This window comes from Ascaphus truei, chromosome 2 (genome assembly GCF_040206685.1).
Source record: "Ascaphus truei isolate aAscTru1 chromosome 2, aAscTru1.hap1, whole genome shotgun sequence".
NCBI classification, from domain to species: domain Eukaryota; kingdom Metazoa; phylum Chordata; class Amphibia; order Anura; family Ascaphidae; genus Ascaphus; species Ascaphus truei.
Genome location: NC_134484.1, coordinates 204,207,347 through 204,229,576, shown reverse-complemented (window position 1 = coordinate 204,229,576; position 22,230 = coordinate 204,207,347). Strand labels below are relative to the sequence as shown.

The 22,230-nt window shown below is 47.5% G+C and overlaps 1 protein-coding gene across 3 annotated transcripts in view; it reads left to right on the top strand.

Annotated features, from left to right (window-relative positions):
• TNFRSF11A (TNF receptor superfamily member 11a) overlaps positions 1-22,010 on the top strand; it is a 137,588-nt gene extending 115,578 nt beyond the window's left edge. For all 3 annotated transcript variants that reach the window (XM_075585864.1, XM_075585863.1, XM_075585861.1), the window contains 3 exons: positions 1,992-2,044; positions 5,658-6,396; positions 20,557-22,010. In XM_075585864.1, coding sequence (XP_075441979.1) covers positions 1,992-2,044; positions 5,658-6,396; positions 20,557-20,966 — 1,202 coding nt within the window. In that variant the 3' untranslated portion in view covers positions 20,967-22,010. The remainder of the gene's footprint in view (positions 1-1,991; positions 2,045-5,657; positions 6,397-20,556) is intronic.
• Positions 22,011-22,230: the final 220 nt, after the last annotated feature.

Sequence of the window (22,230 nt, the reverse complement as noted above, 5' to 3'; positions counted from 1 at the left end):
CTGTACCATGTATATTTACATTACCTTAACTCAGGGGTGCCCAAACCTTTTTGTTTGCACACCCTGCCTGCTTTCCCCTCCCTCGCCCCCTGCTCTCGCCCCACCCACCCCTCCCTTACCTTTTCTCCCGCATCGGTGTCGTCATTTGACATCATGATGGCAAGTGACCAGGCGTTGCCGTTTGACCTTTCGGCGTCATTTGGCTCCGCGTTGTCATGGCAACACGTCGCCAGAAGCCGCTGGAGAGCAGGTAAGAAGCATACAGAGGCCTTGTGCGCTGACCCGGAATTTTATTAAAATGTTGCGGGGAAGAGCGCAGGGTCTCTGCAAGCGCCGCCCCCCCCCCCTCTTCCCCGGGAAAATGTTGCACCCCCCAGTTTGCGCATCCCTGCCTTAACTTACAAGTGAGTTTTAGTGTGAAAAATTGCACTTTGCTCCTGCTAATTTTATACTAGTTGCTTGGGCAGCCGAGAGTCTAAATCCGCCATTTGAAGAGCCCTGCTCTACGTTATCTGTATTAGATTTTTGGGAACCTGTCCCAGTTCACTTTGCATAAGTTCCCACAACTTTTTAAAGAAATCGATTAAACATTCTAACAAAGGCTATTTATTTTGGTTTTTGGCAGAATATTTGTCTATTTATTTATGTAATTATTTACCAAATGCATGAAATGTGTCAATATATAAGTACTTATTTTACCAAATGCATGAAATGTGTCAATATAAAGTATTTATTTTACCAAATGCATGAAAGGTGTCAATATATAAGTATTTATTTAGCAAATGCATGAAAGGTGTCAATATATAAGTATTTATTTTACCAAATGCTTGAAATGTGTCAATATATAAGTATTTATTTAGCAAATGCATGAAAGGTGTCAATATATAAGTACTTATTTTACCAAATGCATGAAATGTGTCAATATATAAGTATTTATTTTACCAAATGCTTGAAATGTGTCAATATATAAGTATTTATTTAGCAAATGCATGAAAGGTGTCAATATATAAGTACTTATTTTACCAAATGCATGAAATGTGTCAATATATAAGTATTTATTTTACCAAATGCTTGAAATGTGTCAATATATAAGTATTTATTTAGCAAATGCATGAAAGGTGTCAATATATAAGTACTTATTTTACCAAATGCATGAAATGTGTCAATATATAAGTATTTATTTTACCAAATGCTTGAAATGTTTCAATATATAAGTATTTATTTTACCAAATGCATGAAATGTGTCAATATATAAGTATTTATTTAGCAAATGCATGAAAGGTGTCAATATATAAGTACTTATTTTACCAAATGCATGAAATGTGTCAATATATAAGTACTTATTTTACCAAATGCATGGAATGTGTCAATATATTAGTATTTATTTTACCAAATAAATACTAATACCACATTGTAAACAAGTCTTATGTGAGCAGATTATTATTAAGTGTAATAATAAAGTATGTGTATCAGTATCCTGGTTTAAATAAAAAAATAGAAGCACCCAGTGTTGTTGGATGCAGAGGCACAAAGGGAGCACCTTTGCCAAATTCAACAGCTTTAATTCTTTAATTAAACAACAAAAATAATAAAGCAATACAACAACAGTATCACAAGAGTGCTGATTCACAGCCCTTCCGCTTGTTAGAGATGTGTCTGAGCCCTTGTTTATGTAGGGCATGGGTCTCAAACTCAGTCCTCAAGGGCCACCAACAGGCCAGCTTTGATGGATATCCCTGCTTCAGCACAGGTGACAGTCTTCGACTGAGCCACCTGTGCTGAAGCAAGGATATCCATAAAAGCTGGCCTGTTGGAGGCCCTGGAGGACTGTTTGAGACCCCTGATGTAGGGCTTCAGCTCCTGCCCTTAATCAGGGGTCTCAGTACACCTGGGTCTCAGCAAGCAGACCCAGGTGTGCTGGAATTCAGGACTGCGTCAGACATTAATGTTGAGCGATTGAGAATAATCAGGTTTTCTTTTGTTTATGGCAGCAGGTATACAGCAGTGGGTAAATGAAGCTTGCTACAGGTTTCAAGGAGCTACGGTAAGATTTATAAGTACTACATACTTTGTGGCCTAGGATTTCTATAAATGGACCAACATTTAAATAATACAATGTGGTCTTGTGCATTCGAAACTGCAGAGATCTCCTCATGAGAAGTGAACTCTAAACTGCAGATGGAAGGAGTAAATTCATAACACATGAGGTTCATCACAGTCTTCATGGGTCTTCCTCTGTGACTGAGGTATTCAGATGATTAAGTTAGTGTAGCTGAGGTATTGTGTTGTAAACCCATAGACCTGATTCAAGCCATTTCTCTTGCAGTCCAAAATACTGATGCATTTAAGTTGCCATGTCCTTCTGTCCGGAGTGTTGTTAAAGTTACACTTTAGAAATGATACAGATAGATCAGAAGTAGAATCTGCAGGTAGTGAAACGTGCTGACCCGCGGGGTGGTCCGGTTTGTGGAATGTCTGTGGTGATTCATCCTTTTGTAGAGAGCTTGTTTGGTTTACCCAATGTGCTTCATAATAGGGCATTTCTTGCATTTTGGAAGATATGGTACTTTGCTTGATTTGCAGGTGCATGATGTTTTTCTTTGGTTCCTTGATGTGTTGCTTGGATTGTGTTTTCTGTGGATATGTGTTTGCAGGTTTGCACTTCTTGGGACAGGGTAAAGTACAGTACTTGTAGTAGATGTTTCCATAGATAGCAGTCTGTTTCTGATAAATAAATTAAGGAGATTAGCTGGTTGCTTAAAGGCTATAATTGGTGTTCAGTGAATAGATTTCTAGGTGTATCATCGTCAGTAAGCACTGGTTAAAGGTTCATAATGATGTCTTTCAGTTGTGAGAATATATTATTGTTGGTGATGACCAGGGGAACACGGTCAGTCTGTGTTTCCTCTCTTTATTTGAGCAGTTTCTCCCTGGGTATCCGTACACCATGTAACATTTCTCGGTTAGTTTGTCTCGCCGAGTGTCCCTGTTGAATGAAGAACTTATGGAGTGAGAACGTCTTGTTCGCTTATCAAAGCAGATTGGTGATAGTGGATGGCTTAGCTGTAAATTACTGCCAAGTTTGTGTGGTTAGGGTGGAGGTTGGTGATAAGGTATTTATGGAGGGGTTTATATACTGCAGTGTCAGTTCATCCATCCTCTCTGATGCTAATATTGGTATCGAGCAAGTTGATTCTGTATGTGGAGTATTCAAGGGTAAGTTTTATGGTGGGGTGGATTTTTACTGAAATTCTCATGAAACTGTTTAAGTGACATCTCTTCTTCTGTCCAATTAAGGAGTATGTTGCCAATGTTGCAAATGTATGTCCCAGGTTTTAGTTGTAGTTGGTGGAGAAATTCCTCTTTTATATTTACCATGAAATGGTTAGCATATTGTGGAGCCCTAGTTCTCCCAATTTTTGACCACATGGTCTGCAGAAATTGTCTTCCATTGAAGGGGAAGTTGTTGTGTTTGAAAACAAACTCCATTAGATGTATAAGGCAAAAAGCAAGGAATCAGGGCTTATGCTGTCTTGTATGGTGTACGTCGTAAAATCTGAGCCCCTTGCAGCTGTACGCCTGGAGATACTCCCAAACACTCCTATATGAGATCTCCCAAGGGAGATCTCACTGATAAACAACAAAAAAGATGCAAACAGCGCACCGGGGGCAATAAAATATGCATACATTAATTTAGTCCAAAAACGGATCTAAAAAACATTGTTTAAAAAACAATTAAATAAAAATGAATAAACAAAATTAAATAAAACACAAAATCATCAATAAATAAATCCGGAATTTATAAACTAGATGCTAGTCCCTAACCAGGGGTAATACATCCTACATAAATCAGAAAGCAATTGCCACTGATAAACCAAACAAATAGGGTACTTTGGAACAACCTTATTAACTAAGTAAAAATGCATTGTGCAAACAAAACCACAGAGAGGGGTGCGTGCTGACCAGTAGTTCCAAAGCAGAGCTGCCGTCGGGATTTGCTGATACATCCGGGCTGCACTCTCCAACAGCTAATGTTCCGTCCTCCCATACTTCCTGGTTGCACTACACCAGCCAATTGGAAAGCACACTGAACAGCCTCATGTGACCTCTATGCGTTTTGCAACTGCATGCTTCGTCAGAGCTCTGCTCTGGAACTACTGGCCAACATGCACCCCTCGCTGTGGTTTTGTTTGCACTATGAATTTTTGCTTAGTTACAGTAGTTATTTAGGTTGTTTCTATGTACATTATTTGTTTGGTTTGTCAGTGGCAATTGCTTTCTGATTTGTGTACTGTAGTTTGTATTACCACTGGTTAGTGATTGGTTAGCATCTAGTTTATTAATTCTGGATTTATTTATTGATGATTTTGTGTTTAATTTAATTCTGTTTTTTCATTTTTATGTAATTGGTATTTGATACTGTTGTTTGCAGGTCCTATTTTGGACTAAATAAATGTATAGATATTTTATTGAACCCCAGTGCGCTCTTTGCATCTTTCTTGTCGTCAATTAGATGTATGATCATATTGTTTAGCATCTCCTCTGTGTGTATCCTTTAGGAAGGATTTTCTTACAGGCTGACAATCCATTATCGTGGATAGGGCACTAATATCCATGGGGACCAGGATTGAGGCAGGTAGTAATTCATTAATACCTTCTGCAATGCCCCAATATATTTTCTGGAAGTTTATTCATTCCAAAGATGATATGACAGCCAGGGTTTCTTGGGTTATGAATCTTGGGGAGCATATAAAAGTTACGTGGATTTGAGCAGTCAGGGAAGAGTCGTTCTTGACTGTGTTCTGTGGAAGACTTTATCAGTAGTTCCATTTCTCTTTTATAATCCCTGGTTGTGTTTGCAATTAAAGTAGGTGTGGTGCATAAATAGTCTATTTGCCTCTCTGATGTAGTCATTAGGGTTTATAACTAATAAAGTACTCCCTTTGTCTACTGTTTTATTGTGATCTCTGGGTTGTTCTGAAGTCATTTTATGTCTCTCTTTCCCAGTGGTGTGAAGTTATTATACAGGATCTTTTTTCTGTGGTTTGTTGAAGATCTGAGATTTGACTCTTTTTTTTTGGGAAACAACCTATGTAAGCATCCAGTTTGGGGTTGTGCCCATGTGCCATATACTGGCCAACATGTTAAGCCTCCTTTCATTGTGGTTTGGAAGGAAAATATGGGCAAAGTCTACACCTTTTATTTGCTCACATTGATACGAGGGAAATGTTATCAAGAGATTTAAAAAAAATTGGTTTTTTTCCAGCTATCATAGAGTCTCTGGTGAGGGTTGACTAATATAATGCAACACAAAGCAACTCTTTCTATGTAGATCTATTTTGCAGTCAAAATGAAAAAAATATTGTACGTGAAAAGCAAGAAATACAATTTTAGTAATCTAGCAATGTAACATTACATGGCCTACATTCTGTAGTCATGTCACAGTGACCTAGAAGGCGCAAAACTTCATAGGAAGAGGTAGGTAAGAGATATGTAAACACTAAACAGTATTTTACATGATGTGATCACCATTAACATCACTAGTACTACATACAAATGAATCAGACCCCAGGTTACGATGGTATATAAGCCTGCAATTTACATTTTCTGCTACTGTAGTATTGTTGACTTAGCATTTATTTTTCTTGCTTTTTTAGGAAAGATCTGCCTGTAATGTCTACAGCAGCAAAAACAATCAGGGTAGTAATGGCCAGAAAAATTCTGACAAATATGTGCTTGTTCCCATTGACACCTGTTGCACAAGCAACCATGTTTCTGAGCAGGGAAACTGCAGGACCAGCGACTGTAGACCAGAAACCGTTGTAGCAAATAACTTCTTCCAGTGCAGAAGTATTCCTACACAAGACGAATACATGGAAGAGATCGCTGGGATGACACCATTATCGGAGCCGCTGGAGGTTGGGGAAAACGAAAGTATCAGCGACTGCTTTACAGCAACAGAATTCATGTCAGACACAGAAGAGGCATCACAGGGCAGTGACGGCATCCCTGCCTTCTCAGACAGGTGCTCACAGAGGTTGCACTGCTGCACTTGCCAAAGTACTTTGCAGGACGGACTTGCAATTAACCACTCACCTTTACAGCAAGGGCCCTCTGGTAGCTTACATGCCTGTGAGCCATCTGCCAGAGAGTTTCATGAGAAACGGACAGAGAAAAATCACTATGAAAAGTACGTCACTACTGAACCCGTGGAAAGTGCGAGTGGCCATTCTTCGCAGTGCAGTTGTGGGCTGGACTGCTCACAAACATCTCACAGTGCACCAGATGAAGCTACTGCTGAGGAGACATACCCTCATTTTACTGACACAAAGCATCCAAGCAGCAGCAAAAGCACGGCTGGGAGAAACTCTACCTCAGACACCCCCCCACAATCCGGTGAGGGAAATAGTGTGTTATCTTTTTGTTCTATTAAGGATGCAATAAGGGTTTAATTGTTTTATTAGAAAATACAAGGGGATTAAAACTCTAAAAGATATTCAGCACAGACAGGATTTCTTATGAGAGAAAAAGGTAGCTATGTTATATTTTGACAGGAGAAACCTACAGTACAGTATATGAAAAAAATATTAGTGTTAAATGGTACAGTATTAAAATAATAATAATCAATGAAAACAAAAGGCATAAGGCTAAGGCCCCGCTCCTCCGTCAGCGCTCCCGCACTGCAGACAGGCGGCGTGCTGACATACACAGCGATATGCGGTCTGTAGGGAGCGGGAGGTGGGCGGGAGTGGGAGGCTTGAGCGGGAGGGGGGGCGTGGCTTGAGCGGAGGGACCTGCTACTCTATCCCCCCCCCCTCCCTCCACGGGCTCGGGCTGGAGCTGCTGATCACAAGCAACACACACACACGCAGGCACTCTCTCACACACACACACACACGCAGGCACTCTCTCACACACACACACGCAGGCACTCTCTCTCACACACACACACACACGCAGGCACTCTCTCTCACACACACACACACACGCACGCAGGCACTCATACACATACACACACACACACAGACAGAGGCAGGCACTCACGCACTCAGACACACACATAGGCAGGCACTCAGACACACACATACACACACACAGACAGGCACTCATGCTGCTGTCCCTGCACACTCCTCCCCGCTCCCCTAAGCCTCTCCTCCTCCCGAAGCCTCCCCTCCTCATTGGCTCACAGCCACACCACGTGACGCGTCAACGCTAGGGATCACAATTCTCTTGTATCCCATAGCGGCTGACGCGTCACAGCGTGTAGTGAGCTGTGCAGCCAGGGGGGACTGGGACCGGCTCGGGAGGATTCCCCTGCTGGTGGAGAACGCCCGTGCAGCCGCCCGCGCCGTCGGGCGCAGCGGGTCCCAGGCCTAAGAAACCTTCAAATAAAGGGTCATGTTTAAAATTTGAGCATTAGGCCGCGCTTATAATGCCGACGACCGCGACTTCGCCCGAAAACAAATGCATTGTCGCCGCCGCGTGCGCTTATAGTAAGCGCGATGTTGACAAAGCGACGTGATTTTTTGAAGCCAGCAATTTTTGATTTTCAGGGACTGTCGCCTCATGTGACAACCCCATAACCAATCAATGGGCTGGTCACCCGCGCGCCGCCGCAAAGCGAAATACAACTTTCGCTAGTGGCGACGAGTGACGTCACGCGTCGCTGTCGCTGGCACTATACGCGCGGCCTTACGGATTGCAGATATTAAAATTCAGTTTATGTCCATAATATGTATGAACTGTTGCGCATCAAATTATTCAGCTGTAGAGAATACTATCATCTTATATTCCATGGAGCACACAAAGCTACTTCACTTGCCGTATCTATTCCCCAACACTAGTGGCCATTGAAGTCAGTGGCCTATAATGATTGATTATAGTCAGTGTTCGACAAATCACCCAAAAATCTACTCGCCCAACCCAAAAATCTACTCGCCCCTAGTCCCGCCCCCAACCCCGCCCCTAGTCCCGCCCCCAACCCCGCCCCTAGTCCCGCCCCCAACCCTGCTTTAAAATAAAATATATTAATAAAATACATTTAATAAATTCCTAGTCAGAACATTCGTTTTTGACATAAATGTATTTATTGTATTACATTATACTACAATTAGTCCTTGTTACGTGTGTGTGTGTGTGTGTGTGTAAATGTCGGATCTAGAAATAAAAGCCAGATGTGAATGACTAGTTTCCTGAACCCCTTAACCAGTGTCTGGACGTCCCCGCTTCACAATATCTAAAGCAGCAATCCTGCCTGGGATCTTACCTGATCCGTAGTCCCTCAAAGTCCAGGTACCCTCATTCCCGCAATGTTATACATTGGAGGGGATGTGTTCCCTACCTGTCTTCTGGGTTAGGGGGGATGCCGATGTCTTCCGTGTGAAGCTTGAGTCAGATCTGGAAGAAAGCAGTATAGGTTATTTTGGTGTAGTATAGGGCAGTTAAGATATATAGGGTAAATAAGATATCCAGATTGAGAGAGAGAGAGTGTGGGAGAGAGAGTGTGGGAGAGAGAGTGTGGGAGAGAGAGAGTGTGGGAGAGGGAGAGAGAGAGAGAGAGAGTGTGGGAGAGAGATAGAGAGAGAGTGTGTGGGAGAGAGAGAGAGAGAGAGTGAGAGAGAGTGTGGGAGAGAGAGAGTGTGTGGGAGAGAGAGAGAGTGTGTGGGAGAGAGAGAGAGTGTGTGGGAGAGAGAGTGAGAGTGTGGGAGAGAGAGAGTGAGAGTGTGGGAGAGAGAGAGAGTGGCAGAGAGAGAGAGTGTGGGAGAGAGAGAGAGAGAGTGGGAGAGGGAGAGAGTGTGTGTGAGAGAGAGAGAGTGTGGGAGAGAGAGAGAGTGTGGGAGAGAGAGAGAGTGTGGGAGAGAGAGAGAGTGTGGGAGAGAGAGAGAGAGTGTGGGAGAGAGAGTGTGGGAGACACAGAGGGGAAAGACACAGAGGGGAGAGACACAGAGGGGAGAGACACAGAGGGGAGGGACACAGAGGGGAGGGACACAGACGGGAGAGACACAGACGGGAGAGACACAGAGGGGAGAGAGGGTGGGTGACACACACACACACAGAGGGTGGGTGATACACAGAGAGGGTGGGTGGGTGGGTGACTGACTGGGTGGGTGACTGACTGACTGGGTGGGTGACTGACTGGGTGGGTGACTGGGTGGGTGACTGACTGACTGGGTGGGACACTGACTGACTGGGTGGGTGACTGACTTACTGACTGGGTGGGTGACTGACTGACTGACTGGGTGACTGACTGACTGGGTGGGTGACTGACTGACTGGGTGGGTGACTGACTGGGTGGGTGACTGACTGGGTGGGTGACTGACTGACTGACTGGGTGGGTGGGTGACTGACTGGGTGACTGACTGACTGACTGGGTGGGTGACTGACTGGGTGGGTGACTGACTGACTGGGTGGGTGACTGACTGACTGACTGGGTGGGTGACTGACTGACTGGGTGGGTGACTGACTGACTGGGTGGGTGACTGACTGACTGGGTGGGTGACTGACTGACTGACTGGGTGGGTGACTGACTGACTGGGTGGGTGGGTGATTGACTGACTGGGTGGGTGACTGACTGACTGGGTGGGTGACTGACTGACTGACTGGGTGGGTGGGTGACTGACTGACTGACTGGGTGGTTGACTGACTGACTGGGTGACTGACTGACTGGGTGACTGACTGGGTGGGTGGGTGGGTGACTGACTGACTGGGTGGGTGACTGACTGACTGGGTGGGTGACTGACTGACTGGGTGGGTGACTGACTGACTGACTGGGTGGGTGACTGACTGACTGACTGGGTGTGTGACTGACTGGGTGGGTGACTGACTTACTGACTGGGTGGGTGACTGACTGTGTCGGTGACTGACTGACTGGGTGGGTGACTGGCTGACTGGGTGGGTGACTGACTGGGTTACTGGGTGACTGACTGGGTTACTGGGTGACTGGGTTACTGAGTGACTGACTGGGTTACTGAGTGACTGACTGGGTTACTGAGTGACTGACTGGGTTACTGAGTGACTGACTGGGTTACTGAGTGACTGACTGGGTTACTGAGTGACTTACTGGGTTACTGAGTGACTGACTGGGTTACTGAGTGACTGACTGGGTTACTGAGTGACTTACTGGGTTACTGAGTGACTGACTGGGTTACTGAGTGACTTACTGGGTTACTGAGTGACTGACTGGGTTACTGAGTGACTGACTGGGGTGGGGTGGGTGACTAACGTGATTGACTGGTGTGGGGTGGGTGACTGACGTGACTGACTGGGTTGGGTGACTGACTGACTGACTGGGGTGGGGTGGGTGACTGACTGACTGGGGTGGGTGACTGACTGGGGTGGGGTGGGTGACTGACTGGGGTGGGTGAATGACCCATGCACACACACACACACACACACACACACACACACACACACACACACACACACACACACACACACACACACACACACACACACACACACACACACCCATGCATACACAACCACACACACCCATACACACACACACACACACACACACACACCCATGCATACACACACACCCACACCCACACACCCATGCATACACACACACCCATGCATACACACACACACACACACACACACACATGCACACACACACACACATGCACACACAGTCAGGGGGAAGAAGAGGAAAGGCCACGCGACCGAGCACCACCACTGCCCCGCTCGCCCCCCCGTGACCATCTCTAGTCCTGCGCAGAGATCGACGGGAAGCCGGGACAGGGAGAGAAGGGGGGGACACCCCCGCTACCATCTCCTGCCCCGCGGGTATCGACGGGAAGCCGGGACAGGGAGAGAAGGGGGGGACACCCCCACTACCATCTCCTGCCCCGCGGGGATCGACGGGAAGCCGGGACAGGGAGAGAAGGGGGGGACACCCCCACTACCATCTCCTGCCCCGCGGGGATCGACGGGAAGCCGGGTCAGGGAGAGAAGGGGGGGACACCCCCACTACCATCTTCTGCCCCGCGCGGGAAGCCGGGACAGGGAGAGAAGGGGGGGACACCCCCACTACCATCTGTCCCGCGCGGGAAGCGGGGAGTAAGGGGGCTTGCAGGGAAGGAGTAGAGGGGCCGCAAGATGGAAGATTGGAGAGGACTTACTCTCCAACAGATCTCCGGCCAGAAAGAATGGCCGCTCGTTGGGGGCGGGCTCATATAGAGCCTGGCCGCGCGCCCACAAAGCCTGGGAGCGCGCGCCAATCAGCTGTCAGGTACGGAGTTTTTTTTTTTTTTCAACACGAGCAGGGAAATTTCAGCGCGAGCGGGGGGAAATTTAAAAAAACAAGCACGTGTTCTGCTTGGGCCAATATTTACTCGCCCGGGGGTTAAATCCACCCGCCCCGGCGTGTAAATGTATAGGATTGTCGAACACTGATTATAGTTATCACACTCTAGTTAACACGGCCCCTTTCTTATGTGAAATCTTCCGACTCATCCTTTTGTAACATCCACCAAGAAAAAGGGTTTAATATTTGAGAAAGTAATCTATGTGGGTTTTTTCCAGATACATCTAAACCCCGTTATAACGCGGGTCTCGGGGTCCACCCCGAGACCACCGCGTTACTAACGGGGTCGTGAAAAAAAAAATGGCCGCCGCTTTAACGCAGATTCATCCCGCGGGACAGGAGATGGGAGCGGGCATGTCCCTCCGCTCCCCGCTTCCCCCTGTCACCGCGGAACAGCCCGCGGGGCAGGAGATGGGAGCGGGGATGCCCCTCCGGTCCCGGCTTCCCCCTGAATAGAAAAAAAAACGCTATACAACCAGTTTCCAGCTCCCTGCCGCGCGACCTCCCCACCGACGCCACCACCGCAACGGCAGTACTTTCTGGTACTACAGTATATTTAAAAATCGCCACGGTCTGAAGTGTAAGTGTCTGTGAGTGTGTGTAAGTGTCTGTGAGTGTGTGTAAGTGTCTGTGAGTGTGTGTAAGTGTGCATAACTGTGTGTGAGTGTCTGTAAGTGTGTGTAAGTGTCTGTGAGTGTGTGTAAGTGTCTGAGTGTGTGTGTAAGAGCCGGAGTGGGAGGTGAGCAGGAGGTGGGAGGTTTGACAGGGAGGGGGGGCGTGGCTTGAGCGGAGGGACCCGCTACTCTCCCCCCCCTCCCTCCACGGACTGCAGGAGGGAGCTGCTACTCTCCCCCCCCCTCCCTCCACGGGCTGCAGGAGGGAGCTGCTACTCTCCCCCCCCTCCCTCCACGGGCTGCAGGAGGGAGCTGCTACTCTCCCTCCACGGGCTGCAGGAGGGAGCTGCTACTCTCCCCCCCCCCCCCCTCCCTCCACGGGCTGCAGGAGGGAGCTGCTACTCTCCCCCCCCCTCCCTCCACGGACTGCAGGAGGGAGCTGCTACTCTCCCCCCCCTCCCCGGACTGCAGGAGGGAGCTGCTACTCTCCCCCCCTCCCCGGACTGCAGGAGGGAGCTGCTACTCTACCCCCCCCTCCCTCCACGGACTCGGGCTGGAGCACTCATACATACACACATACACACACACACACACACACACACACACACACAGGCACTCACGCACTCATACACACACACGCGCGCACACACATGCAGGCACTCACGCACTCACACTCACACACACACAGGCACTCACGCACTCAGTGTGTGTGCAGTGTGTCAGTGTGTGCAGTGTGAGCAATGAGCAGTGTGTGTGCAGTGTGCAGTGTGCATGCAGTGTGTGTGCAGTGTGTCAGTGTGTGCAGTGTGAGCAATGAGGAGTGTGTGTGCAGTGTACAGTGTGTGTCAGTGTGTGCAGTGTGAGCAATGAGCAGTGTGTGTGCAGTGTGCAGTGTGTGTGCAGTGTGTGTGCAGTGTGTCAGTGTGTGCAGTGTGAGCAATGAGCAGTGTGTGTGCAGTGTGTCAGTGTGAGCAGTGTGCAGTGTGCAGTGTGTGTGCAGTGTGTGCAGTGTGTGCAGTGTGAGCAATGAGCAGTGTGTGTGCAGTGTGTCAGTGTGTGCAGTGTGTGCAGTGTGTGCAGTGTGAGCAATGAGCAGTGTGTGTGCAGTGTGGCAGTGTGAGCAATGAGCAGTGTGTGTGCAGTGTGGCAGTGTGAGCAATGAGCAGTGTGTGTGCAGTGAGTGTGTGCAGTGTGTGCAGTGTGCAAAAAAAAAAAATTTTTTAAATGTAAACGGGAGCCACGGGAAAACCGCGTTATAACCGAATCGCGGTATAACGAGGCGCGTTATAACGGGGTTCAGCTGTACTTTTCAGAGATACTATACAGTACATTTCTGAATGCACAACATTATTTGCCATGACTCCTAGTTTAAAAGTACACAGCAGCATTGTGTTTTTATTTTGACATGTGAAGTGTTTCTTAAAGTCTGGCCACACAACTGGGGGAGAACCAGATAAAACACCAGAGTTTTCAAACAAACAACAAATAATCTATTGCTTAAAATGTACTCTTTTTTTATTACATTGGTGCTTTTTTTTTTTTATTTAATTTTTTTTACGTTTTTCGACTAGTTTCATGAAAAGACCGTAATATCAACTACAGGTACATGTTTTAACAATAACAAGCCACACACACACAATGTCATGTCAATCTTGGAAATGCACCCTTCTCAGTTACACGCATCTATAATCTGAGTCATAACATGCATTTGTTTGCAGATAATATTTGGAAGAGATGAGTAATTAAGAAGTGTGGGAATATTATAGCACTTACTGTATGTGTATGTAAATATTTTCAGTTTGGAACTAGTACACATTTCTAGCAGCCGTATTGGTCCTGGAGGAAAGCAGATTCGATATAGGTTGTGATACCTTCAAGGGGTCCAACATTAGATGTCTTCATAGATTAAATTATAGAGTACAGAGCTTTCAAAATGTCGTAGATGTTTCTTTGTCAAGTGTTTCCCATAATAGGGAAATTCTAAGCACAGGAATATTTTTTATTGAGTGTGCATAGATATCATAGGCACCTACTAAACTTTTTGAGGCACAAAACCGCAGAATAGAGAATTATGAACCATTTATTTTAGGCTAGATAAAATAAATAAATGAATAACATACCGTATTTCCTCGATTGTAAGACGCACTTTTTTTCCCAATTTCACGTGGCTGAAATAGGACTGCGTGTTACAATCGATGTACTGAAAAAAACAAACAAAACAGCCAGGGGGCGCTGCGCCTTCTTTTCTGTGTGCAGCAAACATGCCTGAGATCACAGCCCCCCTCCCCCCCCCCCCCTCCGTGCAGAGAGATATGCTGGAGATGCCGCCCGGGTCTCTGTGCAGAGATCACGGCTCCCCCCCCCCCTCCATGCAGAGAGATCTTGGCCCCCTCCCTCCGTGCAGAGAGATATGCCGGCTGGGTCTCCCTGCAGAGAGATCACGGCTCCCCCCCTCCCTGCAGAGAGATCTTGGCCCTCTCCTCCCCCCTCCGTGCAGAGATCTTGCCCCCCCTCCCTCCGTGCAGAGAGATATGCCTGCTGGGTCTCCCTGCAGAGATCACTGCTCCCCTCCTACCCCCCTCTGTGCAGAGAGATATGCTGGTGCCATGTCTTCTGTGTTCAGCAAACAGCTTCGATCACTGTGTGTGTGTGTGTGTGTCTGTGTGTCTCTCTGTCTGTCTCTCTGTCTGTCTGTCTCTCTGTGTGTGTGTGTCTGTCTGTCTCTCTGTGTGTGTGTGTGTCTGTCTGTCTGTCTCTCTGTGTGTCTTTGTCTCTGTGTGTGTGTGTGTGACCTTCCATCCTCTCCCCTTCCCTCCTATAACGCTCCCCCCCTTCCCTCCTATCCCTCTCCCCCCCCTTCCCTCCTATCCCTCTCCCCCAACTTCCCTCCTATCCCTCTACCCCTTCCCTCCTATACCTCTCCCCCCTTCCCTCCTATCCCTCTCCCCCCTTCATCCTATCCCTCTCCCCCCCCCTTCCCTCCTATCCCTCTTCCCTCCTATCACTCTCCCCCCTTCCCCCCTATCCCTCTCCCCCTTCCCTCCTATACCTCTCCTCCCCCGCTGCTCTGCTCTCTCCTCTCCCCCCTTCCCTCCTCTCTCTCCACCCCTTCCCCCTCTCTCCCCTCCTTCCCCCCTCTCTCTCCCCCTCCTCTCTCTCCCCCCCCTCTCTCTCTCCCCTCCTCTCTCTCCCCCCATTCCCCTCTCTCCCCTCCCCCTTCTCTCCATTCTTTCTCCCCCTCTCTCCTCTCACCCTTCTCTCAATTCTTTCCCCCCTTCTCTCCATTCTTCCCCCCCTTCTCTCCATTCTTTCCCCCCTTCCCTCCATTCTCCCCCCTTTCCCCTCTCCCCCTCTCTCTCCCCCCTCTCTCTCTCTCCGCCTCTCTCTCTCACCCCTCCCTCTCTCCCCCCCTCTCTCTCTCTCCCCATCTCTCTCTCTCTCCCCATCTCCCTCTCTCTCCCCATCTCTCTCTCCCTCTCTCCCCAGAAAAAAATTCTGCACATTTTATATAGTGTGTTTTTTCCCCATTTTTTTTTTATTAAATCAAGGGTGCGTCTTAGAATCGATAGCGTCTTAGAATCGAGGAAATAGGGTAATAAATATTAAAGTTGTTCATGAGTTCTGAAGACATTGTGGAGCAAGTAATGATTTCTGGTGAAGCAAATGGAAGTTTGTCAGTGCTTCAGCGTCATTTCTCCTACATATTAAACTAAACTTGCTTTGTATACATTTTGTAGACTGACAACTGGGAAAGATAGTGAGTTGAGCACCTGCACACAAAGTGTTTGTACCTGTACTGGGTTAGTGCAGATGCTGTTCCCTGCACTTTCTGTTACTTATATCTAGCATCCGGACTGCTGTATTCTAAATGAAACAACGAAATCATCCACTTTTCACCATCCTAAATAGTGACTTACCATCACGTATTCCCATCTCTTAATAGCACCGGTTGCATCTCTCGAGGGAATCTTTCGTCACAGCTGTCTCATACTCATGCATTGGTTATTGCTAGTATATTGGTCTGAACCTTCGAAAAAGGGTGATATACAACACACACTTAGGGGAAGAGTGTACCTTCTCTTTCCTTCTGATCTCCTTTCTTTATAACTCAAAAGAAAATTCAACATAATCACCCCAATCTCAGAACAAATAATTCAATCTTAAATATCCAGAAAGCCTACCTGGCCAGGCCCAGTGCATTGCAAAGTGCACAAAGATTAATAAAACGGTGACATATTAAAAAAAAAACAACAGATTAAGAATAGCCCCTATCTTCCCTTCCCAACCCCCTTCACATTGGTCTGGGTACTTTGCTTCCATGATACATTTTTTTAACATAAAGGAGAATATCACACGCAGATGTAGCAGGTGTTATTACTCTTGTTAACGTGCGTGACCACGTTATTTAACACAAGTTTTAACATGGCGCTATTGAAAAGAATGGTAATGCGTGCATTATTTCCTTAATGTGCGCATGCATTAATGCGTTATTTTGTGCATTATTCCACATTAACAGGTAACAAACGTCTGCTACATCTGTAGCTTATCTATGAAATGTGCCACTGCTAGTAGTTGGCTTGGCTTCCCGTGGGATATGCTCATACTCTCTCTTTCTCAGTATCTCTTTCCTCTGCTTTCTCCGTTGTTTCTTTACCTGTTGTCCTATTCCGTCTTCATTATTACTGTGGCATGTCTTCTGCTGGGATAAGTAGAATGGGCCGTGGAGACCAGAACAAATCTGTGTGACCCATGGAAAATAAATGACAGCTGACAGCACTGCTGTGCATTGAATATTCATATTCTTACAAATATTAAACATACGCAACAATATACTCTCCAAATATAGAAACATTGAGCAAGTATTTTCATTCATAATCTGTTTATACTTTGCAGATTTCTTTAATAGTGCAATTCTACATTTGTTTTTCTTATCCCCTTTACATTTATCAAGTAATCTAAGAATACTTGATATTGTTTGTGTTACTCTTTTGTTGAGTAACTTTCCCAAAGCAAATATTCAGACATAAAGGGATTTAGTGTGTTAGAAATATATATATATATATATATATATATATATATATATATATATATATATACAGTGCTTGACAAATCACCCAAAAATCTACTCGCCGAACCAAAAAATCTACTCGCCACCTAACCCCGCCCCAACCCCGCCTCTAGTCCCACCCCAAACCCCACCCCTAATCCCGCCCCCAACCCCGCCCCTAATCCCGCCCCCAGCCCCGCATTTAAAAAAACTATAAATTGAATAAATTCCTAGTAAGAACATTCGTTTTTGACATAAGTTTATTTATTGTATTACATTATACTACAATTAGTCCTTGTGTGTGTGTGTGTGTATAAATGTCGAATCTAGAAAAAAAAGCCAGATGTGAATGACTAGTTTCCTGCACCCCTTAACTAGTGCCTGGATGCCCCGCTACACAATATTTAAAGCAACAATCCCGCCTGGGATCTTACCTGATCCGCAGACCCTCAATGTCCAGGTACCTCATTCCCGCAATGTTATACATTGGGGAGGTGTTCCCTACCTGTCTTCTGGGTTACGGGGGATTCCGATGTCTTCTGTGTAAAGCTTGAGTCAGATCTGGAAGAAAGCAGTATAAGTTATTTTGGTGTAGTATAGGGCAGTTAAGATATACAGGGTAAATAAAATATCCAGATCCAGATTGTGAGACAGAGAGAGGGTGAGACAGAGAGAGGGTGAGACAGAGAGAGGGTGAGACAGAGAGAGGGTGAGACAGAGAGAGGGTGAGACACAGAGAGGGTGAGACACAGAGAGGGTGAGACACAGAGAGGGTGAGACACAGAGAGGGTGAGACAGAGAGTGGGTGAGACAGAGAGTGGGTGAGACAGAGAGAGGGTGAGACACAGAGAGGGTGAGACACAGAGAGGGTGAGACACAGAGAGGGTGAGACACAGAGAGGGTGAGACAGAGAGAGGGTGAGACAGGGAGAGGGTGAGAGAGGGTGAGACAGGGAGAGGGTGAGACAGGGAGAGGGTGAGAGAGACGGAGAGAGCGTGTGAGAGACGGAGAGAGAGGGTGAGAAAGACGGAGAGAGAGGGTGAGAGACGGAGAGAGAGATGGAGGGAGAGACGGAAAGAGGGTGAGAGACAGAGAGAGGTGAGAGGGTGAGAGACGGAGAGAGGGTGAGAGACGGAGAGAGAGAGAGGGTGAGATACGGAGAGAGAGGGTGAGAGACGGAGAGAAGGTGAGAGACGGAGAGAGGGTGAGACGGAGAGAGGATGAGAGACGGAGAGAGGGTGAGAGACGGAGAGAGGGTGAGAGACGGAGAGAGGGTGACTTTGGGGGGATGGGTTGACTGGGTGGGGTGATTGGGGGTGTGGGGTGACTGACTGGGTGATTGGGTGGGGTGACGGGTGTCTGACTGGGTGGGGATTACTGACTGTCTGACTGGGTGGGGTGACTTGGCGATGGGGCAATGGGTGGGATGACTGACTTTTGACTGACTGGGTGGGGGAGGAGGGTATGACTGACTTTATGACTGACTGGGTGGGGGGGTGACTGACTGACAGGGTGGGTGGGTGACTTGGGTAGGTGACTGACTGGGTGGGTGGGTAGGTGACTGACTGGGTGGGTGGGTAGGTGACTGACAGGGTGGGTGGGTAGGTAGGTGACTGACTGACTGGGTGGGTGGGTGACTGACTGGGTGGGTGGGTTGGGTGACTTTGGCTGACTGACTGGGTGGGTGGGTGGGTGACTGGCTGACTGGGTGGGTGGGTGGGTGACTGACTGACTGACTGGGTGGGTGGATGGGTGACTGACTCACTGACTGGGTGGGTGGGTGACTGACTGACTGACTTGGGTGGGTGACTGACCTACTGACTGGGTGACTGACTGGGTGGGTGACTGACTGACTGACCTTGGGTGGCTGACTGACCTACTGACTGGGTGACTGACTGGGTGGGTGACTGACTGACTGACTGGGTGACTGACTGACTGACTGACTGGGTGACTGACTGACTGACTGGGTGGGTGACTGGGTGGGTGGGTGGGTGGGTGGGTGACCTTGGGTGACTGGATGGGTGGGTGACTTGGTGACTGGGTGGGTGACTTGGTGACTGGGTGGGTGACTGGATGGGTGGGTGGGTGACTGACTGCCTGTGAGCATTCAGCCCCCCCAGCCTGTCTCTCTCCTCTCCCCCCCAGTCTCTCTCTCTCTGCTCTCTCCCCAGTCCAGCCTGTCTCCCCCTTGCATCTGTTCCCCCCCTACGTCCGTTCACCCCCCGCCTGCACCTCTGTTCACACCCCCCCCTCCACCTCTGTTCACCCCTCCCCCCCCCACCTCTGTACACCCCCCCTCCATCTCTGTTCACCACCCCCCCTTACCTCCGTTCACTCTCCCTGCACGTCGACCGCCCCGCGGGGCCTAAACGGGAGGCCGCAGCAAGAGCGGAGCGAGGCGCCTGCTGCAGGGGGGAATAGATCTGGGACGCGGCAGCCCGACATGGCGCTGGCGGCGCCGGTCCACCGCAGCCTCGCGCTCCAGCTCTGCAGTGGGTAGTGGGTAGTGTGAGTCCCCCCCCCCCCCGGTACCTGTTCGGGCCCGGCCCACTGCAGCCTCCCGGAATAGCGACCCCAGCTCTGCAGGGGATGGTGTAAGTGTGCGTGAGCGTCCCCCCTTCCCCCGGTACCTGATCAGCCTCCCGTGGAATTGCAGCCCCAGCTCACTAACACACACACATACACACACACACACACACACTACAAGGAACGGAACGAACACACACACACACACACACACACACACACACACACTACAAGGAACGGAACGAACACACACACACACACACACACACACACACACACACACACACACACACACACACACACACACACACTACAAGGAACGGAACGAACACACACACACAGACACTACAAGAAGCGGAGCCGGGAGTCCCACTCACCAGAGGAAGGTGGGTATTTGGGGCCTGCGGGCGACATCGAGGTCTGCGGGTGACATTGGGGGGCCTGCGGGAACATCGAGGTCTGTGGGTGACATTGGGGGGCCTGCGGGGAACATCGAGGGGCCTGTGGGGGCATTGGGGGGGAAATTGAGTATGTGGGGGCATGCGGGGGACATCCTCCCCGATGGGAAATGTGGCCGGAAGGGGACGGGCTGGATCTAGCAGCTAACTTTGCTAGCGCGCGTGCCCCCACCGGCTGCATCCATGGGGACAGAAGTCAGAGCCCCTGGCAGCGATCGGGGGCAGGGGAGGGGGGAGAGAGAGGCTGACCCAGAGCTGCCAGCCGGCCCTCTTCCCCGCGTCAGACAAATCAGGGAGAGGAATTATTTATTTATTAAAAAAAAAAAAATTTGAACATTTTGGCGCGAGCAGGGTAATTGATAGAGCTGCAGCACGGCTCGCCAGCGGCCTAAATCCACTCGCCATGGGCGAGTGGTTATTATTATTTGTCGAGCACTGTATATATATATATATTTTTTGGTTTGTTTGTTTGTTTTTCTGTGCACCAGATCCACTATAGGATAGTCACATCTTACAGGATGGAAAAATAATTATGCTTAGGAATCTTGTCTATGTTAAATGTAATATCGGAAATACTAATCACCTTTTTTCCTTTCCTAGGCAATGTGACAGGAAATAATAACGCAACCTTTATTTCGAGTGGACAAGTAATGAACTTCAAAGGCGATGTTATTGTTGTCTATGTTAGTCAAAACTCCCAAGAAGCACCCGCAGCCAATGAAAGCAACGAAGGAAACATGGCAAATCCGGTGCAAGAGGAAAACCAGAGCCGATGTGACAGCTTTGTAGCAAACACCCAGCATGACACAGGGAAATATGCTGACATTCCCTCCACTGCAACCACAAATAGAGAATGGTGGAAGCCAACTACAGACCCTGGGAGGGGTCCTGACTGTCCTGTCACTTTGAGTCAGGTGCAAAATGGTACTCAGTACTGTCAAAACGTGGACTTTATACCTGTGCAAGAGGAAGGAAAGCCAGAATATTTTAACTTTGAAGAGTGGCTATGATATAAATGATGTTCTGTGGAGGAGGGAATGACTTAAGTAGCAGCTCAGCACAAATGGAAGCTAGTCCAGTGATAACGAGAAGACTGCGAAATGAAAAGAAGGGGCATTTTCATTGACTTGTGTACTTTCTCTTGTGTACATTGTTACTTTTTCCTGAAGTTCCCAACATTTGTGTATACTATTCTTGCACATGTGTAAAAGACACAAGAGAACAAAGAGGGCTGTAAATAAATGAAAAAGAATACATTGGAACTGCTGGCCAAATCCAAAAGAGAGAATTTTACAATTATTATATTATTATGTTATCCACATATCCAGCTGAATTGATATGCAGAGCTATACAATATAAATCGGCAAACACCATCAATACATGGATACATAAACATAAGAACTTTAGTAACTGAGCAGTCCAGATACATTTTATTGCATCATTGCGTTTTCTACGAAGAGATATGGTTAGTTATGATGACATTTGTTTCATATCTGAAGTGGAGCATGTCCGTAAGTCTTAAACATTCGTTCACACTTTTTTTTTAACATAGTTGGTTTCAAGAGCTCAGCCACACTAATTTGCGCTCTCTGTACTCCCTGGTTCTTGAGATACTTAATCGAGGAAGAGGCTGCTGGTACTTTCTGGTTCGTTAAATCCCAGCATCTCGTGGTCAAATTGGAAGCCGCGATGGATGAAGTTGCGTCTTCCTGTTGGCTCTCTTGACTGGGGAGATTTAAACATCTATTTTATCTTCGGTAAATATCTCAGAAACCAGGGTGTCACCAGAGCTGAAATTAACACGATTCTATTCTGGAGATCCCCTGCTTCCCACACATTCAAAATACAGGGGGTGTGGTTATAGGAAATAATTATCTAGGGGGAATTTTTAATTTAAATAATGAATAATAGCATCTATGAGGAATTTTCATATCAGTCCAAAAAAGTAAAAATATTGTACTTTATAAAATTCAGACAGAAAATGAAAGTCACAGGGAATTTGTTACGGTTTTGGTCCAGTGTGGTATAAAGACTATCATATATATGTAAAGAAATATGTTTGTTTTTTTTTTTTCAATATAAAACTTTAGTTCTTTTTGAAATGCAACAAATCCTTGGTAGATTTGCCAGCCCATTCTGTAAAATGAAGCCTGGCGCCCAGAGTTTACCATCTATGATACAGTGACCGGGGAGTCCTGAATCCCTGATATGGACATGCCACCCGATCTGGTGCGGAACTGCCATTTAAGTCAATGTAAGTTACCACAGGGTCCA